Below are 20,301 nucleotides of genomic sequence, written 5' to 3'. Positions count from 1 at the left end.
AGCAATAGGTTCAGCAGAGTCATGTATGTAAAACTAATTATGGTGTGCAAAAGATATAATTCCATATGGAAAATCTATCATGCGTATACAAAAGATGATGAAACAGCCAAAAACCACCTGAAGAAATTCTGCCAAAAACCTAATGGGAAAAATCCCTTTGAACCTTCAATGACTTGACTTGGATGCCAACGTCCAGAAATTCAGAACAAATGATGATGAAACAGCAAACCAACTCAGAAAGGCCATAGCTATAGATGCCTGATACCTTGTGCAACGATCACGTACACAAGAGTGAAAATCATTGCTGTCGAGGACTGAGATACCAGCAGATGCAGAAGCTGCGGCAAATGTGATTGTGGAACTGATCTGCAGTTTGGATTAAGAAAACGTAAGAAATGAGTTGATACAAATATGCAAACGGCATGTGCCAATGCATTTGTCGTTGGCTCAATAGTTCCTAAAGCCATAGCTATATGGCCCCTTCTGACCAGAGATATCATTTCAAGCCCGAAAGAAAGAACATGGAAATCATTTCCCTCTTACCTTTCCCAAACAAAGGGAGTTGACCCCATTAAACTTGTCATCCATTCGAAACTACGATATCAATTCTCAGAAGTAACACTAGGTTTACACATGATAATTAGTTAGAAAGGCTATCAAATAGTATCCCTCTCTCACATTCAACGGACCTTTGAATCATACCATCAGAAATTTAGTCTAGCACTTGTTAAGCTTATTCTTCTACAAGGTGCCTCCCAGATGCACAACTAGTGACCTGAAAAACCATAACTGAACATCTATATCCATGCACAAAGACTTTTGATGCCTGGAAAATAACTTAACTAGTTCCATTCAATTTGATGCAGAAGCTGGTAAAGCCTGCATTTTAAAACGAAAAGTATATTTTGACTTTCTTCTATACTAGACAACACGACCATAGACGACTAAAAATAGTCCCTAATTACCATTTGGATGCAAATAATTTCCATTATCCAATTCCAATATGTATAGCATCGAATATAATTTGAAAAAAAGTAGAGACAAGACATGATTACAGTAGTTAGTATCAGAAAATTTCCATGGTTTCATAAGCCACTCAACCATGGCTTCCTCTCCTTTTCATAATAGAAGCTTAATTTGTTAAAACTCCAAAGGAACTGTTTCTTACCCCATCACCAACGGCAAACAAGCTGACAACTTTGGGATTTCGCAATCTGCGCTTCACTAAAATGGCATATAAATCAACGAAGGCAAGAGAAAGGCTCCATAAGCATTGCCAGCTGACAGCATTAACAAAGTAGCTGAAACACCAAACGCCAACCATGGACATGTTATGATACGAAAACGGAGAACAGAGACTCAAGTGATTCCACTCCCCATTTAAAACTAAAACAGCATAATATTACTTCTCCGGGCATCATGAAGATATTTTCAGCGGCAGAAAAAAGTGTAATTAAAGTAACTGGTGGCTTCAGAAACATTAGACATAACAGAGAATTAATGCATACCAATTCCTCTTTTCTTTCTTTTCATGAATCAAAGCGTTTTGACAGGAGTTGTGGTGTGTTTGATTGAACTGTAAATCACCCTTCTCTCAAGAAAAAAGTTACCGACTTTAATATTTGTAAAAACGAACATAATGCATTAAATCCACAACAACAAGCAATTTAGCATTTGGCAGAAATCCCACACTCCAAAAGCAGCAAACCAAAAAAGATCACAACAAACCCAATGAAGCAAAACAAGGAAAATCCATGGCAGGAGCAAAATCAATGCATCATACGACAGAAGCAGGAGAACCCAGTAAAAATTACACATTTAAAATCGAATAGAACCAGAGAGATCGATAGATACCGCAAGATGGTGTATTTGGAGGTTGCATGGGTGGAAGCCATGACGCAGCCGGCGACGAGTGCGAAGACGAACTGGTTGAGGCGCAAGGTCAGGCCTCCACGTGTCCCCGGCATGCCCGGTATGTCGTTCATTCTTCCCTGAGGCATCGGGTTTTGGGGCTCTCCATGGGTCTGCGGCGGTGGCGCTTCTACTGGGTGCACAGAAGGGCAAGTGGCGTTCACCATATTTTGCTTTTAATTGTTCAGTCTTCAGAGTAGCCAAAGCTCACTCCTTTACCGTTTCAGACAGGACGGAGAGACGACAGGGTTTACAAGCGTCCTCCTTTTTCTGCGTCTTGTTTTCTCTGCTTGCTTGTGGAAGGGTTTAAAGCTATTTGACAAATGAAAGAGAGTGTTTCTTTTCAATTGCTTTGGCTATAAAAGTGCTTTTTTTTAGAGAAGCACATTTATGAATCAATTTCTAGAGATCACTTGTATTTGTAATACCAATTTCAAAAAACATTAATAAAAGTGCTTATTCTGTAGAAGCAGTCCTAAAGAGGAATTTCTTAACCTAGCAGTCCTATATATGGATATATTCAACATATCAATTCATATCCAATTACCATTAAATTAAAAGTTTGTCCCTTTATAGACCTAGACACGATTAAAATGTTGTCAATATCAATTATAGACCTACGCACACAAGTTTGAATCTCCTCCCTATAAATTAGATTAGTATAAAATTATTTACTTTTAATTGTATAAACAAATGCATACTAATATGTAAGTTCATAAGGAATACATCAAAATTTTTTTAACAACACTCATTGAAGCCTATAGTATGTATAAAACTAGAGTACTACTAAACGAACCCTAAAATTAAATAAGTACACCTACTACCAATGTATTTATTGAATTACTAATTTACCCTAAAATAAAATGACTAAAAATGATATATTGAATTGTGAAACAAATAATTTTAATAAGTACACTATATCCAACCTTCCCTATCTAAATGCTCGAAAATGAATCTTGAAATCAAGGTAAGATGATATGATATTTATTGAGCTTTTACAAAATCGCTCTCATCAATCCTCTCCTCTCCTCTCCTCTCTAGCCACATTGGTTTTTTTCTTTTGCTTCTTGTTTTTACGACTAATATTCAACTTGCAAGAAGGATGCCTACTTATCAAGGATGCCTATTTCTATTATAAACTCATGGTATCAAAGTGAAGGCTATATTAAGTCAATGGCTATAAACTCATGGTATAAACCCAAGGCATTGAGAATTGGGGCCAAGTGCCACTCCTGGCTATACTCCTTCGTTTATAATGGATATGGCAGATGCAATAATAGAAGTCGTACCACTGGCAAAAACCATGTCAACCCCAAAGATTGGCTCAGAAGAAGTTGATCACGACCTTGCGACATATGCCATCAAAATTGTCTTTGGTTCCTTTTTGGCATTTATTTTGTTTTTTTCACCAAAAATGATTAAGGCATTTAGCAACCACCTGATTTAAGGAATATACAATATTTTACCAGTCTTAACTTATATATCTTCCTTCTAGTGTTGATGGGTTAATAAAGTCGATCTTCTGAGTTTCATCTCTCGGATAACAAGGAAGCTAAATATAGAAAACAAAATCAACTAATTAGATCAAGCCCATAACCTAGACATGGTAACCATTAACATGTAAATCCTCGACCTACAATCTCACCAACACAAAACCAGGCAAAGCATTCCAAGTTAAACAGGACAGCTATCCCGGCATCCTCCACCCTCAACTCCTGCATGTTTTTCCATAGTTGTTTAACATAATCAACCTCGGCGGCTTTGGTGGGTTAAGCAGCAAGTTTGGCAGCAAGGTGGGTTTGGTGTTTGTGATAAAGTGTATTAGGGTGTTCCAGGGGTATCTTTGGTAGTTAAATAGGATATACTTACTTAATTTTTACATTTTGATTAAAATATTAGGGTGTACTTAGATCATAGGGTGTACTCAGTTAATTTTAAAGTTCGTTTAGCCACACTCTAAAACTATACAAAAAAAATCGTATCATTATCATCCAATCAAATTAACTTTACCTTGTAATAACTTTTTCTTTCTTTTGAGCAAGGAATTGCAGGAGAAATAGGAGTTACTTTAAACCCAAAAAAAATGTAGTTCAATTAAGTGCTTCTTTTTTTAGCTCAAATATGCAACTGAGGAGATGAGTGCTCCATTCTGCCTATTCTTGATCACTCTTATAATAAAAAAAATATTGATGACATATTTATTAATTCGTAAATGGGTGAGAAGTAATTGAATTGATGAGGAGTTGGATTGAAAAGAAAAATATAGTTGAAAATCATAGAATACAAATCATAATCAAATTATGAAATTGATATCGTAGTTCATATTTCACTAATTAAATACATCGAATTCGGATCTTATAAGGATTAAAATCCTGTCCGCTTGAAGAGTGTCACGTTCAATAAAAAAAAAAGGATATCTGACTTTTAGATTTATAGAGAGTACCGAGTAGAGTACAAAGTAAAGACTGCATTCAAAAGTTCCAATCACAAAAATTCTAGATATTTGGACGAGAGTTCACAATGCGACGGAGGCCCCAGAGCACGTCAGCAGCGACCACCAAACCAGAAGTGAGTGAAGAACCAATTGCCCCTTCATGGGTTGCACAGAGGCCTCAGAGATCACCCTTTGTTTGGCTCACCTTGTTCTTGGCCATCGCCTACGGCTCTTGGGGTGTTTTTCATTACCAGTTCGAGAGCCTGCCTGCGCCTCTGACAGCTGAGCAGGCAGGAAAGAGAGGCTTTTCTGAGTTTTCTGCACTGGAACACGTCAAGGCCTTGACCCAATTGGGTCCTCACTCTGTTGGCTCTGATGCTCTTCATCTAGCTCTCCAGGTTCTTAGTTCTTATTGCCTCATGAATCCCATAATTATTGAATTATTGTGAAAAAAAAAAATCTTGGGTTTAACATGGGTTTTCACCACAGTATGTTTTGGCAGAAGCTGAGAAGATCAAGAAAACTGCTCACTGGGAGGTTGATGTCGAAGTGGACTCGTTCACTGCCAAATCAGGAGCAAATCGTATGGCTGATGGCTTGTTTAAGGGCAGAACACTTGTTTATTCGGATCTAAATCACATAATTATAAGAATTTTGCCAAAGTATGCACCGGAAGCAGTAGATAATGCCATTCTGGTATCTTCTCACATTGACACTGTCTTCTCAACGTATGCTCTCTTCATCTTATTGAATCTCTAATTACATTGCTTTTTTGGTTTCTCCGTATCAAAGTGATGAACTTTGTTGCTAGCTGAAATACCATGTTGGCAAATTGTGTGAATAAGAACTACATGGTTTGTTGGATTTTCAAGTCAATATAGGTCGTAAGTTTTAGGTTCAAGTCATGGCCCTTGAGCATACTTTCACTAGCTGAATTTGATGGCATCCCTTTAAGCTCCCACAATAACAAGTCTTAGAGTCTTTATTTGACACTTGGAGGAAATTACCATACACGTTTCAGGGGAGGAGCTGGAGATTGCAGTTCTTGTGTAGCTGTCATGTTGGAACTTGCTCGTGGAATTTCCCAATGGGCTCATGGATTTAAGCATGCTGTTATATTTTTGTTTAATACTGGGGAGGAGGAGGGTCTAAATGGTGCTCATAGCTTTATAACTCAGGTAAATATGGACTCTCTCTCTCTCTCTCTCTCTCTCTCTCTCTCACATCTTCAGCAGCCGAGCGGGGTTGTTCTATGCTTTAGCCAAATACTTTATATGAAGAGGTTATACAATCATTCTATTCCATTTTCTAGTGTAAGATGCCTAATGTTGTTTGATTTTGAAATTTAGTCATTTGCGAGACTTAAATCTCTCTTTGAATGATTAAAATTGATTATCTACTTGTATTCTAAGAAACACAGAAACAGACAAGCACACAGTGAAAAAGTTGTTTAGTTCATGCATCAGTTTCTAAGATACAGAAGATCTAAATTATGAAGTTCAGTAAGCATATATATATATATATTTTTTTTCAGTAAGCAGTTTTACTCTGTGTAAATATGTTGTATCTCCATCTGTTCTGGAAAATGGTATTTTTTAAAGCTTATCTCTTACACATTTCTTTCTGACTTTATTGGTGCAGCATCCATGGAGTAAATCGATTCGTCTGGCTATTGATTTGGAGGCCATGGGTATTGGAGGGAAGTCTGGCATATTTCAGGTAAGGTTTGTAATGAGAATTCACGTATTGTTGCAATTTTACATGTCCTATGAGATATGATTTATGTGCTTGATACTGTATATTCTAGGTAAATGACCTCCATAGAAGCTGTCAGGTGGGGCGTGTTAAGGTGTCAGATTTTTCTAGTTCCACAAACTGTAGGACATGATGAAATTGCAATTTTTTCTAGTTTCATGACATTATACATATAAAATTATATTATCACTGTGTCAAAGTTGGGTTCTCTTTTTGATTTGTGCCATCCATGTATCTGAGAACCTAATAGAGAAAATAGGGACTTGTAACTTAAACTTGTTTTCCAATTTCGATGTCAGCAAGTGCCTTGGTATTGGCAATTTAAACACAATTACCTATAACCGTGTTAGGCTGCGTCTAACATTTGTCATGCAGTGTAAATTTCAAAGTGCTTCTGCATCATGTTATGAAATTGATCAGATCGTTCACTTGTGGTTGTCCTATTACTAGGAGTTTATAGCATACTCTACTTTCAAAGAAGTATTGTAAATGACTGATGTGATCTTTTTACTTTAAATCTATCTCTTCTTATTCTTTTGAAGTGAGTCTACATATCAAAATGTGTTTAAGCTTAATTTTTCCCTTATGAATATTCCTTCATCTGATAGGCTGGTCCTGATCCTTGGCCTATCGAGACTTTTGCTGCAGTAGCAAAATACCCATCTGGCCAAATTATAGCACAGGTTTGTAATTATTTTTTTGATATTTTTGATATAGTTTTTATGTGTATGTACTTGGGAAAAATACTCAAATCTCAGTGACTTTAGTGCTGCAGGATATATTTTCTTCTGGAGCCATAAAATCTGCAACAGATTTCCAAGTATACAGAGAGGTTGCTGGTCTTTCAGGACTTGACTTCGCTTACGCTGATAATACTGCAGTATACCATACAAAGGTTATATTTATCTTCCCTTTTGCCCCTTTTTTTTTTTGGAATATCTGGAAAAGTTCTTTTTGCATTTCATATTTTAAAAAGGAGATCCCAAGTCTATTCTCATTAGCTGTGTGAGATTTACAGTAAGGAATTAGTACGTTAGTTAGTGCTTAGCCCACATGTCCTACATTTAGCTTTATCTGCTTTTGAAGACGGGAATGGCTTTAAGATTCCATCTATTTAATTATTAATGTTAACCAAGAGCTTGCAAAAATGGACACCAACTAACAACCTGCCAATGGGGAAAGGCACTGGGACTTAAGTTGGTTTTCCAAGTTGAATTCATTGTTTACTCTCTATATTTTTCTTATCTTGCAGAATGACAAATTAGAGCTTCTTAAATTAGGATCTCTTCAACATCTTGGAGAAAATATGCTTGCTTTTCTGCTTAAGATTGCTGCATCCTCTCATCTTCCAAAAGTCAATACAATGGTAGAAGAGGATAATAAGGGCCAGAGCACTGCTGTATATTTTGATATTTTGGTATTTTCTTTACTTTCTTTTTCTTTGTTTCTTTGCTTAGATGGTTTTGGTTTTAATCATGCGGCCTCCTGAGACCTTAATAGTTCAAGTTTGCAATGTGATTCTAACCCTTGTGGAAATCCCAGGGGACATATATGGTCGTCTATCGTCAACACTTTGCAAATATGCTTCATAAGTCAGTGATAGCTCAATCACTTCTAATATGGACTACATCATTGCTTATGGGTGGTTATCCTGCTGCAATTTCATTGGCCTTGTCATGTTTTAGTGTTATCCTTATGTGGATATTCGCATTGAGTTTCTCTGTTCTTGCTGCTTTCATTATACCCCTAATATCTTCTTCACCAGTGCCATATGTTGCAAACCCATGGCTGGTAGTCGGGTTATTTGCCGCTCCTGCTCTTCTTGGGGCATTAACGGGTCAATATTTGGGTTATCTTATTCTGCACACGCATTTGTCAAATGTATACGCCAAGAAGAAACAGATCTCACCTGTTATTCAAGCAGATTTGATTAAATCAGAAGCTGAAAGATGGCTCTATAAATCTGGATCTCTTCAGTGGCTCATTCTCCTCATTTTGGGAACCTATTACAAAATTGGATCGTCTTATTTGGCTCTTTTTTGGTTGGTTCCACCAGCATTCGCATGTGAGTTTATATTTACTGCCATCTTAGCTTGACCCATATTCGATTTAACCATGCGTTTGATGAGAAGCATGTTTGTTAGTTTAGGATTTGCTTTCAACTAATTTTGTACACTACTATTCAGATGGCTTTCTTGAAGCGACTCTAACTCCAGCTCGATTTCCCAAGCCACTCAAACTTGCAACCCTGCTGATAGGATTAGCTGTACCAATATTAATTTCTGCTGGCGGATTTATTCGGCTGGCTGGAACAATAATTGGGACTGTGGTTCGACTTGACAGGTAAATTTTGTGGTTCTCTAGTAATCCACAAGCATGGATTAACTCTTAAGAAGTGGATTTATTCGAAGTCACGTTTGTGAGAAGTATTTTTGGACAATTTTACAGTCCATGCCACTTGAGATATATTTGGAAATGAAACAATGGTTTTTATGAAAGCCTGCAGAGCAACAACTCATGGTGTCATCGGATACCTTGTGTATGATGGAATTCCATGGTCTGTTTGTGTAAGCAATTCTTTGTAGGTTTTTGCACATTCAGCCAGATGACATCCTCAGTTTTTGTTTTTCCGCAGTGTGATCTCTCCATACCAACTTTGAAAATTGAAGTGTTTTTGCTTAATTCTCCATACATTTGGAAAAGTAACTATGTACCTTCCTTGTATTTGCTTACAGGAACCCGGGTGGCACTCCTGACTGGCTGGGGAATGTTATAGTTGCCACTTATGTTGCTGCTGTCATGTGCCTGACTTTGGTCTATCTCCTTTCATATATTCATCTTCCAGGTTTCTGTTTATCTCCTTTTACATTGTAGTTGAACTCTCAAGTGGATGGTGCAATATATCGAATTAAATAAGTTGGGTTTTTACAGTTTAGTTGAGCTCTCTAGTCGAGTGTATAATGCCATATATATTGAATTACTTTGAGGAGATAAATTCACCGCCTTGTTTTATATTTAAATTAACTAGTATGATTCGTCGAAATTTCTCTCTAGGTGCCAAGAAATCGATTGTGCTTTCAACTTGCTTGCTGTTTGGCCTCTCACTTGCTGTTGTATCATTGGGTATCGTTCCACCATTTACCAAAGACACATCCAGAGCTGTAAATGTATGTTTCTGTTACTACCTAGCTCATAAAGCTGTTTTCCTCTGTGTAACTCATGATGTTAATGAAAAAGTCTAGTTGCGATTATTTTGTTTGTCCTGTTAATTGGATATGACTCCGTTCTAACAAAGTCTCTGTCTCTTTTTAAAAGAAATTAAGATTCATAGATTAAAATATATTGAGCTGAGGCTTTCATCTTCAGTGTTTGTAGAAAATGAAAAATGCATGACCAATGCAAATAAACTTTTCACAATGGGTTTCAATAACAAAAACTAAAACAGTTGTTGGGTAAGGCAATATACTTTTCAATGAACACAGTTTTAGTGCTTTTGGTTGTTTTCAGTGAAGACAATTTTAGTGGTTTTGATTGTCATTAAATAGCTCCTAAATTGAAAAATGAGGTCGATACTGCTGGTTTGATTACACAACATATTTTAGGGTGTTGGAGCCTTCCAGCGATTACCCTGGGTATGTGAGTTTATGTCTGTGCAACCATTCATTTATAAATACTTTATTGTTCTCAGGTTGTTCATGTTGTAGATATGACAAGAAGCTTCGATGAAAAACAAGATCCTAGGTCCTATGTGTCTCTGTTTTCTTCTACTCCTGGGAAATTGACAAAGGAGGTTGAGCAAATCAATGAAGGTTTCAGATGCGGTAGAGATAAAGTTGTTGATCTGGTAACATTTTCAGTCAAATACAGTTGCTGGACCTTTGATGACACTGACAGTGGGTGGAGTGAATCAGATGTTCCCACAATGCACGTCGATAGCGATACTCGTGGTGATGAAAGAATAACACGAGTTTTAATTGATACAAAAGGTTCAACACGATGGACTCTTGCTATCAATGCTGATGAAATAGAAGATTTCACATTCAAAGGTACATTATTTTATGTCGCAATTTTGATACTCGTGTTTGTAATGGAGTGCTAAGCTGAAGAGTTCAGTTTTGTACCACTTAGTTTTATACTTCCCTCTTCTTTTAGCTCTCTCAAGTTTTTATAACCGCAGATGCAGGAAGCTCAGAGGAATTGGTTTTGGTTGGTGACATGAGCAGTGTAGATGGGTGGCACATTATGCAGTTTTCCGGGGGAAAGAATGCACTGACAAGGTTCGATCTGACACTCTTCTGGATGAAAAACTCTACTCGGTTGGATCACAAGGTGGAAGGGAAGAGAGAGGAGGCACTCCCCTTCTAAAGTTAAGAACTGATATGGACATAGTAACGCCTAAAGTTGACAGAGTTCTTTCTAAGCTTCCTCCTTGGTGTTCACAGTTCGGCAAGTCCACGTCCCCCCACACCTTTGCATTTTTAATTAACCTTCCTGTTAACTTTTAGGTCCGTTGAATCTCATACCCAAGGAATGTAACTTACAACTTTACTTACAATTACATAGGAACTTTCAGATTCAAGTAAAGAAAATGAATTATGTATAAGCAGCCACACAAGTTTATTTATTTATTGAATGGTATGGGTTTTTAATATAGTTGGTGGCGAAGAGATGGTGAATTCCATGATGCTCCAAATACACAATCATCCAAATGCCATTAAAACCTTTGATTTCCGTACAGACATTACCTGTTTTTTTTGTCTGAGTACAGACATTACCTGTTCGCATCCAAGATTTGCATGTGAAACCTACAAACATTCTTATGACACAACAATATCTTCACCATTTACAGGCTTAAACTTACGCCACAGAACATGGATTTTATCCGTTTAACAAAACAAAGTTAAAAAAACATGGGTTTTAACTTTTACCCGAAGTGAATGAAAGAAGCAGAGATTCATTTCCCACACAGCACACGTGTGGAGGGAAGGTTAGGTAACTTGGTTAATTTTGGCGTCAACAACACAGTGGTGCCCCTCAGAAGTCTCATAACTGAAACATACACCCAAACAGAAAGAATCTGCGATTGCTGATAGGGAGAGAGACACAAAACACAGAGTCCAAGAAATGCGGACCATACCGTTGGGAATATCAGTATCCCCAACCTCCATAAACAGCTCCTCCAAAACCACCTTTCTCAACAGTCTCAACCTCAAGAGACCAAACCCACTTCCTCTTACTTCTACTTCTTCTAGGGTTCCTGCCTCCACCTCCACTGAGGATGATGATTTCTCTTTTCTTTCCTTCTCCAAATCTGGTGGGTACACCCAAGTTTCTGTCTTTGTTACATATATACTTCGATTTCTATGTAAGACTATGTTGGTTTATGAGAACTATTGTTGGCAGTTTTGGGTTTTTTGTCAATTTTAGTTGTGTTGACTTCTCTATTGGGTTGCAGACACATGTACATATGAATGATCATCAGGATTGGATTTCATTTTCCTTTTGGTTTTTTCTGATTTCTTTTGGCAATTTTACAGAGGTCTAGAGCAGGGGAAAAAAGATGATATTTTTATAGTAAGAAATAGTGGAGCTGAATGATTGTCCATTATATACTCAAATTGGAATTTGGGTATTGAAATCCCATTTGGATAATTCTTGTTTTTGCTTGTAGGAGTATGCAGAGCCAGTCAAGTGGCTGATTTATTTCCAACAGTGTCTCCCGAGATTGTTGTCCGGGAGGCCAGGTTAGAGGACTGTTGGGAGGTGGCTGAGACTCACTGCAGCTCTTTCTTCCCTGAATATTCTTTCCCTTTAGATTTTGTTCTGCGGATTGACCGGCTGGTAGCGATGCTAGCCGGATTTTCTTTGCCAAATGGTTGCAAAAGGACTTGTCTCGTTGCTGTCATTGGCAACTCTATTGATGAGACTTTTCTCTTTGGGAGTGAAGATTTCAAGATTGGTGGTTTTGATGGGAAGTTCAGTCTCAATAGGAGGTATGTGGCTGGGATATTGACAGTGGATACTGTTGCTGATTTTCTTCCTAGAAAAGGACCTCTCCGGCAAAGAAGGTGAGTTCATTGCACTTTCAAGAGGTTTTCTTTTTAAAGCTCGTGCAGCCATCTAGTTTACAAGTACAGTTAAATTTTGGATGAAGCTGATGAAAATACATTTTTCTTGACCTTGTGTAACTTCATGTAGAACACCAGATGTTTATCATCTTATTATGTGAAATAACTTTCCGACCTGTAATATCAAACAATTATTAGTTAAAAGCGGAAAGAACAAGATCTTCAACTTTTGGTTAGATTATTCATCTGTTGTGTTCTTCACTGATTAGTCTGGAACCACAGATAGCTTTCGTCAGCTGGACGAAGTCGAGTCCTTGCATTGGAATTATTTGGTTCCCCATACTTCTTTTTACCTCCAATACTAGTCCCCTCCCATTACTGAGGTTCAAACCCAGGATCTTCAGCTTGCCCGTTTTATGGATGTTACTTACTGTCAAACAGAGGCTATACTCCAAAATATTCACTGGAGACTAGAGTAGTCTTATAAATATAAATATACGAATATTTTTATGCTTAGTCTTCCATTTTGCTTTTCCTTTTGATTTATGGTGCTTATGCTATATTGTAATGTTATGTGTACTAATAAGATAGTTTGATGTGGGCTTATATTATGCATTTAGGATGCGTTAAGAATATTAGAGAGAAATAAGAAAAGGTATCAGGATGGGATGGCAAGCCAAGCTCTACCTCACCCCCACCCTGTTTCCTTCCATATCCATTTATGCATGGCTGTGTCCGGTTCACTTCAGTGCATCAGCTGCTGCAGCTCAAATATTCTTTTCTTGTGTGTGTATACGTGTGGAGTTATACATCCAAACTGTCAGAACGCTAGTTGCTGAGAGTGGGAAGAACTCTCTGATTCATCTGATACATTGGAAGTGATAAGGGAGTGGCTAAACCCAATTGCCTAGAACAACCATCGGCCTCAAAAATAAAAGAGAGAGCTAAGCATGTTATTCAGTTGTAACATATGAGAGTTCAATTTTAGTTGAAAACAACCCCTTTACTGGTTGACTTTAAATGTTCATTATAAAGTATGGCAAGTTTCATTTGAGGTTAATATATATTTCTGAAATTACGTTCATCTAGCATATATTCTTATTTACACAAATGTATGGATGTTTTAATTGCAGGACTGGAGTTGCATACGTATCAAATGTTGCTGTCCGGGAGAGATTTCGACGAAGAGGTATAGCTAAGAGGCTAATAGCAAAGGCAGAAGCTCAAGCCAGGAGCTGGGATTGCCGTGCCATAGCGTTGCACTGTGACTTAAACAATCCTGGGGCTATAAAGCTGTACAAAGGCCAGGGTTTCAGAAGCATTAAGGTGCCTGAAGGAGCAAACTGGCCCCAGCCGAAGACCGCTCCGGATGTTAGGTTCAACTTCATGATGAAGCTTCTGAACACCAAGGCTGCTACTTAAGACTATTTTAGGAACATGCGAAGAACTAATAAGACAGACAAGAAAGACACGCCGAAGGGAAAAACAAAAAGAAATAGGATGTTTGAGCATAGGTTGTACATAAATTATGTAAGCAAAAGGGTGTGGCTAAAAGTCTAGTAGCATTGCACTCTGTCAATGACTCTATTTTTTGTTGGATCAACGCTAATTTGTAAAGCCCTGGCAACAAGTTCAGGAAGATGATATTTGGCGGGGCAGGTATGGGCACCCCTGCCCCCATTCTTCATATGTTGTGAAGGTATACTTCTACCACCCACCAAATTTATCTGTTACACGACTGGTTTTACATGCACCAAATGATCTTCCTAACGATGGCCACAAAATTGCCGTTTTTCTTATAATAAAAAATAATTAGTTTTCTTCAACCCCCGGCAACGGGGGACAAGATTTCAAACCAAAACCAAGGACAACCATGGGACAAGTTTCCTAATATATTTGTTAGTTTCCTAGGTTCTCTAATTTTTCCAGATTTCCAGATTTCTAGTTTTAAGTTTCCTATTTTATTTGGGTTAGGATTTCTGTTTAAGCAAGAGATTTTTATCCTATTATGTCTAGATTTTAGTTTGCTATAAATAACCCCGTGTAGTTCTTTAAAATTCAGATTTGGATATTGAGTAAACCTTCTCTTAAAACTCTGTGATTTTTGTTCTTCCTTCTCGGTTCTCTGATTTCAGTCCTTTCTTTCATCCCTTCGATCTATATTTTCACCTCCTCAACCTCCGATATTCATCTTGTTCTACCCTTTCTTTCGTCTTTCGATCTATATTTTCGTCTCCTCGATCTCTTATATTCTTCTATGTTCTAATGTTTGAGTGCTTAATCTAGTACCGAGAGCTGTACTACATCAACTCAAAATCTGAAAAGTAGAGAATAAAGGAAAAAGAGGCCATGATCACTAGACATAGAGTAATGTCTCAAGGCTCGTATTGAAACCAAATCAAAATTGCAACTTTTTACCATGGACAAGCAGATAGAAAATCTCACTAGATGCCACTTAGAATTCCACTTTATTTACGTGTTTATAACTCAAAACCTCAAAGGTAAACTCAATTTTTGTACAGTGGGCTCTAGTACCATTCGTGGACAAATGTCTCAAGATCCTGTGGTGCCTAACAAGTAACAACCAATGCCAAAGTTGCAGAACGCAGGAACAAAAGGAAGTACATCTCGAGCCATGAAGATGCCGAAGGATTCCCAACTTGAATACACCTAAGGTTTACGATGCCTGGACAAATTTGTCTAAAGCAGATGTATCCAAAGCTGAGAACTCCTTCAAAGCAGCACGCACAACATTTCCAAGTAACACAGCGTCATTGTTGCTTGGTGCCTGCAGTGTAAAAATTGTATTAGTTGCGGTACATTTAGAAATGATTGCAAGTGATGAGTTATGCCTACCTCTATGTTGAGGGGAAGTACAGGATCATGAAGTGAGAGTCTAAGAAGAAACCACCCACCATAGCCGGAAACTCGGACCTGTTTCCAAGAGTAAGTTGGGGGAGCAGGAGTGAAATATACCAAGTACTAACCAAAATGGAAACGGACGCAATAAAGTCAACGTTAACCATAAAGAAACTTACCCCTTCATAGTTAACAGGTGCTTTTTGAAGCTTTGGATTTGAGTCAATATAGTTCTCCAAATGTTTCAATACTGCTTCTCCATAGTCTCGGAAAGATCTAGAAGCATCAATTTATCAGCAATTACAAAGCAAATACCCAAGCGCATAGATGCACAGAACAAACTCTTAAAAGAGTCTCATATTTAGTAGCATACCCTGCTTTAAGATCTTGATGACTTTGATTAATCTTTAATCTCAATTCCACTGAACAAGCTGGTTCCTGAAGACCTTCTAAAAGACCAGTCAAAACTTTGCTGCCACCAGTCAGCCCTGAAGCTCGGGCTGAAGCAATTTTATTTAAAATTTTGACCTGCACATAATTCCATAGAGGGTAAATTCAAACAGCAGGAGCAGTAGCAACAAATCCCACCAGAAAGACAAAGATTTATGTGCAAATTTCATAGATCACGGGATTGTATGTCAATCAATCCAACATGTAAAGGAGGCCCTACTATAGTGTTACATTAATTGCCTACCATGAGGTATGCACCATCATCAAGCCAATGGTTTTCCTTGAGAGCTCCATGGCCACTAGTCTCAATAGCCAGATGAGATTCCTCACTGACAGAGTTCTGTAATCAATATCTACTTCAGTTGAAAAGCCAAAAAGAATACACAATAAGACAAGAATTATTAACACAACGCTCACTAGAATGAAAGGTGGGATATAACAGTTTATTTTACATGCACGTTTAGAATAAAGAGAACAATATGCATAAGGAAAATACTATGCAAAGATCAAAAGGAACAGAGACAAAATAAAAAATGAATATTTGAAAGAACATGTCTAGGGGTTGGATGCAAGGTCTTCTTCTATTCCTTATTCGTTTTTATAAATCATAAATGGTGTGAACAAGATAACTAGACACACTTTCTCACCAAACGAATAGCTTCATCAATGACATTCTTGTAGCCTCTTTTGAAACGATGGTGCTTCCCCCCTACAAGAAATTGCTAATTATCAGTCATTCAATACAATAAGAGAAGTATACCATTTTCAGTTTTCCTCATACCAAGTTTCTTCTCAATAAATGTGGTAAGACCATCTGAAGTCACACTATCTGTAACAATAGTTGTTCCAGGATGCTAGGAAAAAAAAAAAGTAGTCATAAATAGAGGAAATAGATAAAATGTCATATTGAAATACAAGAGCCTTGATGAAAATAAGAAGACAAATCTTACTTCCTCAAGAACAATGGCAGACATTAAGGCAATGAGACGATTACGATTGAACTCAAGGCCGGTTGAATCCACAGCAGCGGATCTAAAAGAAACACTTATCAGAAAGAGGCAACCAAATAGAGTAAAAATGTTTCATGGGTCAGTAGAAACTTACCTATCGACGTCTGTATCAAATATGATCCCCAAATCAGCCTTGTTATCAAGGACTGCTTGGGTGATAGCTTTCATTGCAGTTTTGTCCTCTGGGTTTGGAATATGATTTGGGAACATACCTGAACCAAGAACAAACTTTAAAATAAATAAATAAAATCCGATCCCTGAATAAACAACTTAAATATCCCAGCGTTCAATTATCAATATTACCATCTGGCTCCAAGAACTGACTACCAGAAGTGATTGCCCCAAGAGGTTCAAGCACTTTTGCCTGATATCATTGAAATAATAAACTTGATCAACTTGATAGAGAGTTAGCTCCCTTTTACCATGGTAGCAGTATAAATGGCTACAGTAGAGTGTTACAGCCATGAAGGAAAAAAAACAATATCCAAAATAAGAAAACTTACAGCAAAAAATCCTCCTGCTCCATTCCCTGCATCAACTACAATATGGAACCCTTCCAGTGGTTTCTCTGAGATTATATAACAGCACAAAACAATTGAAAGGACAGTCTTTTAAATGAAAGGACAATGAAAGTGGTGATCACAGAAAATTAAATGGAAGAATCCTAATAAAATATTAATAGTAAAAAAATTTCTATAGATGCAGGAGCTAAGGGTGTTGGATACTGAACAAACAAGTCAAGTATAACCAACATCACACTTCATGTTAGGGATGAAGTGATCATCTGCAAAATATTTCTACCAAAATCACGATTCATAGACTTGGTACCTATATTTCCTGCAGCTTTGCGAACTGCCTTTACAAGATCAGATGTATATACATTCATGTAATCAACTCTCTTTACGGATGCAAGTGCTTTTCCTTTTGAACTCGTCAACCCTTCTGCTGTAAATTTATTATATATATCTGCAGCGCGCTCTAAGATGTTTTTAATGTCAGCTTTCCCGAGCCCTCCAGCATTTGTGAAAAATTTGAACCCATTCCTGTTGTAAGGCAAATGACTTGCTGTTGAAACAATACAATATATTAGACTTTACATCAGGGGAAGCCAAACTTATAGAAAAGAAAAAATATAATCTCCAAAAGTATGCCAGAACTTGCTCCTGCGATATCTCATTATGGAGAAACAATAAGACCAGAACTCTAAGTGGCATGATATCACATAGTTTGCACATGAACATGTGTACCGTACCTGTTATCATAATAGATCCATCGACAGGACATAAGAAAGCATCATCTTCAGTTACTGTGCTATTAAACATTGCTGGTGTGGATGCCAGTCTACATAATGAAAAACAGTTTTGATCAATATCCGGAGCAATCAACACTTAACTGGTCATACATAGGCCATCTTCATGCAACATGACTTCCAATCCAAATAGTCATTACCTTTGCAGATGCAACAGAGTTTATCTACAAAATAAAATCATAGAAATGCATCACCTACCCATATTGAACAACATCCAGACCTGCACCAGCAATTCCTCGTGAAATTGCATCCTGGAAAATAATTTATCAAATTGACCCAAATTGTCAATACTTAAATAAAAGTAGTTATCAGTAAGAATTTCCAGATATGTTTTTGAATTATTTAGTGTGGAACTTTTCAATGCATCATCTTTAACACATAGAGGCCAGTAAAATATCTTTCCAAAAGTCTAATTCTGTTCAATTTCGTACAACACTGAAAGTTATCAGAAACTAAATATAAGACAGGTTACTAATCCAAAAAATCTAAGCAGTACACCCATTTTGACCTAAACAGGACAACTATGCTTGATGAACATAACAAACAAGATACTTTTACTTTCATATGGGTCCTCTTCTAATGAACCTGCAATTTCAAGTTCCCAACATTTATTTTCTCTTTGTTTTTCCAATTTGAACAATAGAGTTTACAAATATATTGCTAAAATCTTATCCAAATGAAGCACTGAAAAGACACTTGGTAAAACATATACTCAAGAAAGTGTGTAACACATAATGCATATTTAACTTATCAGTCCAAAAACTTAATAACTAGAAATATAAAACATAAGCCAAACTCCAATATAATGTCAAATTTAGGACATACCTCTAACTTTTTCGCAGATATTCGAGAATCATGGCCAACAGAAATGCTCAAACGTCGTGAGCCATCAGCTTTCTTCTTTTCCAATAGCCATGCAGCAAAACCAGCCGCTATTGCTTCTGAAACAGGTTCAGTCAGATTGAGTGGTTCTCCTTCAACACCAGCAACAGCAACACCTCGAATATCGCTGTGTATGAGAACATCAGTGCACAAAGAAATATATATCAGATCAATAATTATTAAAGCTGTGATGGCCCAGAAAGTTAGAAATTTTTTAATTGGAAGAACACTGTAGGTGGCATCAGTTGTCACCTTCCATTTTGAAGCTTCAGAAAATCAACTTTATCAAGATTTGGCACCGCAGCGGTAGATGGAGCAGCTGCAAAGAAAATCCCAAATGAATATAATAATCTTAAAGGTAACAATTATAGAACCATAATGGGAAAGTTGGTAAGAGATCCAAAAATAAAAATTTCACTTGCAACCTGGGCCGTCAAAACAACTAAATAAAAATGCCCCCAATGTCTAGAACACTAATTTTGCATCTGATATCAACCTTGATAATGAGAGTCTAGAACAGACCGTTGCAGTGAACAGTTCTTCGGTTTACAAAACTGCTCTGGTATTTTGAGAAGTTGCGCAATTGCATGGAAGGAATGGCAGTCCATGCTAACTTCCCTCGCTGGAAGGGAAGCATGTTGCGCAAAAAAGGGGCAAAGTTGTCCCTTTGATAATGGGTGTCGAACTTCCTACTTAGTTGGTAGCACTGTGACACAGAAACATTTTCGACAATCTTCCCTGACATTGCTGCATAGAAGTTTTACAATTTTATCAGTTTTCACGGTCATAATATTAATTAAGGTAGTTTATTATGTTATTTCTCTTGCATTTTTCCCCACGAGTGTAAATAAATAGCTGTTTGTCATTCATCATTTCAGACTATAAGACAGCAATCTCCAATCCTTTGATAACTACCACATAAATTACACACAAATAACGCATTAAAGGTTTCTTTGAGCCTTGAAACCCATCTCCAAATTTCATTAAAATTAGTTCTTTATCAATATGATGAACTGCACAATAAAGTTTTGTGTATCATCTGAGCAGAATATATAAACCGCACCTCATGCCACTGTCAGCCAAACACAGTTCACAACTTAAAATAACCATTGAATGCCTACTTTTGTTTTCTTTTATCAATATTCTAATTCTACTCATTAAGCAATAATCGAAACCAACTTCAGATTCAAATTTATAAAAAGAGAAAAAAAAACCAATCACCCGGTTTATGTTCAATAATCTAGCTGCTAGGATTGAACTTCAAACTATCAATTGGCAACTTAATTCCTAAAGGACCCAACTTTATATTGTCTAATTACATACATCCAGAAAGAAGTGAATTGATCCTGAATCAAAATCGTCACTGTCGTAAAGCAAAGCCACAGAGCAAAGAAGAGCTTTAAAAAAGAAAATATATTTATGAAATGGGAAAGTTATGCAATGGATACTAGATGAAATTTCACAGAAAGAAGCAAAACTTTCACCTTCCATTTCATAACCCAAACTGCGCTCGCTCGTTCAGAGAGGTAGGCGAAGAAGCCGATGGATACAAGCAGAACAACGTGGAAGAGTTGGTGAATGCATATATTTGGCCACCGCCAGCTGGCTATTGCATTTTTTTTG

General features: G+C 37.2%; 4 protein-coding genes across 8 annotated transcripts; 2 read left to right on the top strand and 2 right to left on the bottom strand.

Annotated features, from left to right (window-relative positions):
- Positions 1-43: 43 nt before the first annotated feature.
- LOC103332370 (CASP-like protein 5A1) lies at positions 44-2,355 on the bottom strand. Its single transcript, XM_008235103.3, has 3 exons — positions 1,855-2,355; positions 1,169-1,301; positions 44-366 (listed from the first exon to the last, which is right to left on the bottom strand). The coding sequence occupies exons 1-3, from the start codon at positions 2,076-2,078 to the stop codon at positions 166-168; spliced, it is 558 nt and encodes a 185-aa protein (XP_008233325.1). The 5' UTR covers positions 2,079-2,355; the 3' UTR covers positions 44-165.
- Positions 2,356-4,349: 1,994 nt separating this feature from the next.
- LOC103332369 (Zn-dependent exopeptidases superfamily protein) lies at positions 4,350-10,751 on the top strand. The gene is given in 14 exon segments (XM_008235102.2): positions 4,350-4,743; positions 4,835-5,073; positions 5,367-5,523; positions 5,987-6,064; positions 6,709-6,783; positions 6,876-6,995; positions 7,353-7,517; positions 7,643-8,165; positions 8,287-8,443; positions 8,836-8,945; positions 9,155-9,267; positions 9,789-10,146; positions 10,278-10,448; positions 10,451-10,751. Coding segments are annotated over 14 exon segments (2,733 nt in total). The 5' UTR covers positions 4,350-4,431; the 3' UTR covers positions 10,606-10,751.
- A 386-nt stretch (positions 10,752-11,137) lies between these two features.
- Positions 11,138-13,785, top strand: LOC103332367 (Acyl-CoA N-acyltransferases (NAT) superfamily protein). Its single transcript, XM_008235101.2, has 3 exons — positions 11,138-11,414; positions 11,772-12,168; positions 13,302-13,785. Exons 1-3 carry the CDS (start codon positions 11,225-11,227, stop codon positions 13,588-13,590), a joined length of 876 nt encoding a protein of 291 aa, XP_008233323.2. The 5' UTR covers positions 11,138-11,224; the 3' UTR covers positions 13,591-13,785.
- Positions 13,786-14,531: 746 nt separating this feature from the next.
- LOC103332366 (phosphoglucosamine mutase family protein) lies at positions 14,532-20,301 on the bottom strand. 5 transcript variants are annotated; one of them, XM_008235097.3, is made up of 18 exons: positions 20,163-20,301; positions 19,201-19,425; positions 18,931-18,997; positions 18,622-18,805; positions 17,995-18,047; positions 17,740-17,828; positions 17,316-17,552; positions 16,991-17,055; positions 16,791-16,851; positions 16,582-16,699; positions 16,428-16,509; positions 16,259-16,331; positions 16,125-16,186; positions 15,722-15,817; positions 15,401-15,555; positions 15,207-15,303; positions 15,025-15,102; positions 14,532-14,956 (listed from the first exon to the last, which is right to left on the bottom strand). In XM_008235097.3, the coding sequence occupies exons 1-18, from the start codon at positions 20,167-20,169 to the stop codon at positions 14,846-14,848; spliced, it is 1,860 nt and encodes a 619-aa protein (XP_008233319.2). In that variant the 5' UTR covers positions 20,170-20,301; the 3' UTR covers positions 14,532-14,845. The 5 variants fall into 5 exon arrangements, with proteins under 5 accessions (XP_008233319.2, XP_088907856.1, XP_088907855.1 ...); XM_089051730.1 differs by having other exon boundaries at positions 19,175-19,425; positions 20,163-20,296; XM_089051729.1 differs by having other exon boundaries at positions 20,002-20,187.

This window comes from Prunus mume, linkage group LG5 (genome assembly GCF_029339155.1).
Source record: "Prunus mume cultivar Tortuosa linkage group LG5, ASM2933915v1, whole genome shotgun sequence".
Taxonomy (NCBI): Eukaryota; Viridiplantae; Streptophyta; class Magnoliopsida; order Rosales; family Rosaceae; genus Prunus; species Prunus mume.
The sequence above is the reverse complement of the archived record's forward strand: the minus strand, read 5'-3'. Positions and strand labels throughout refer to the sequence as shown.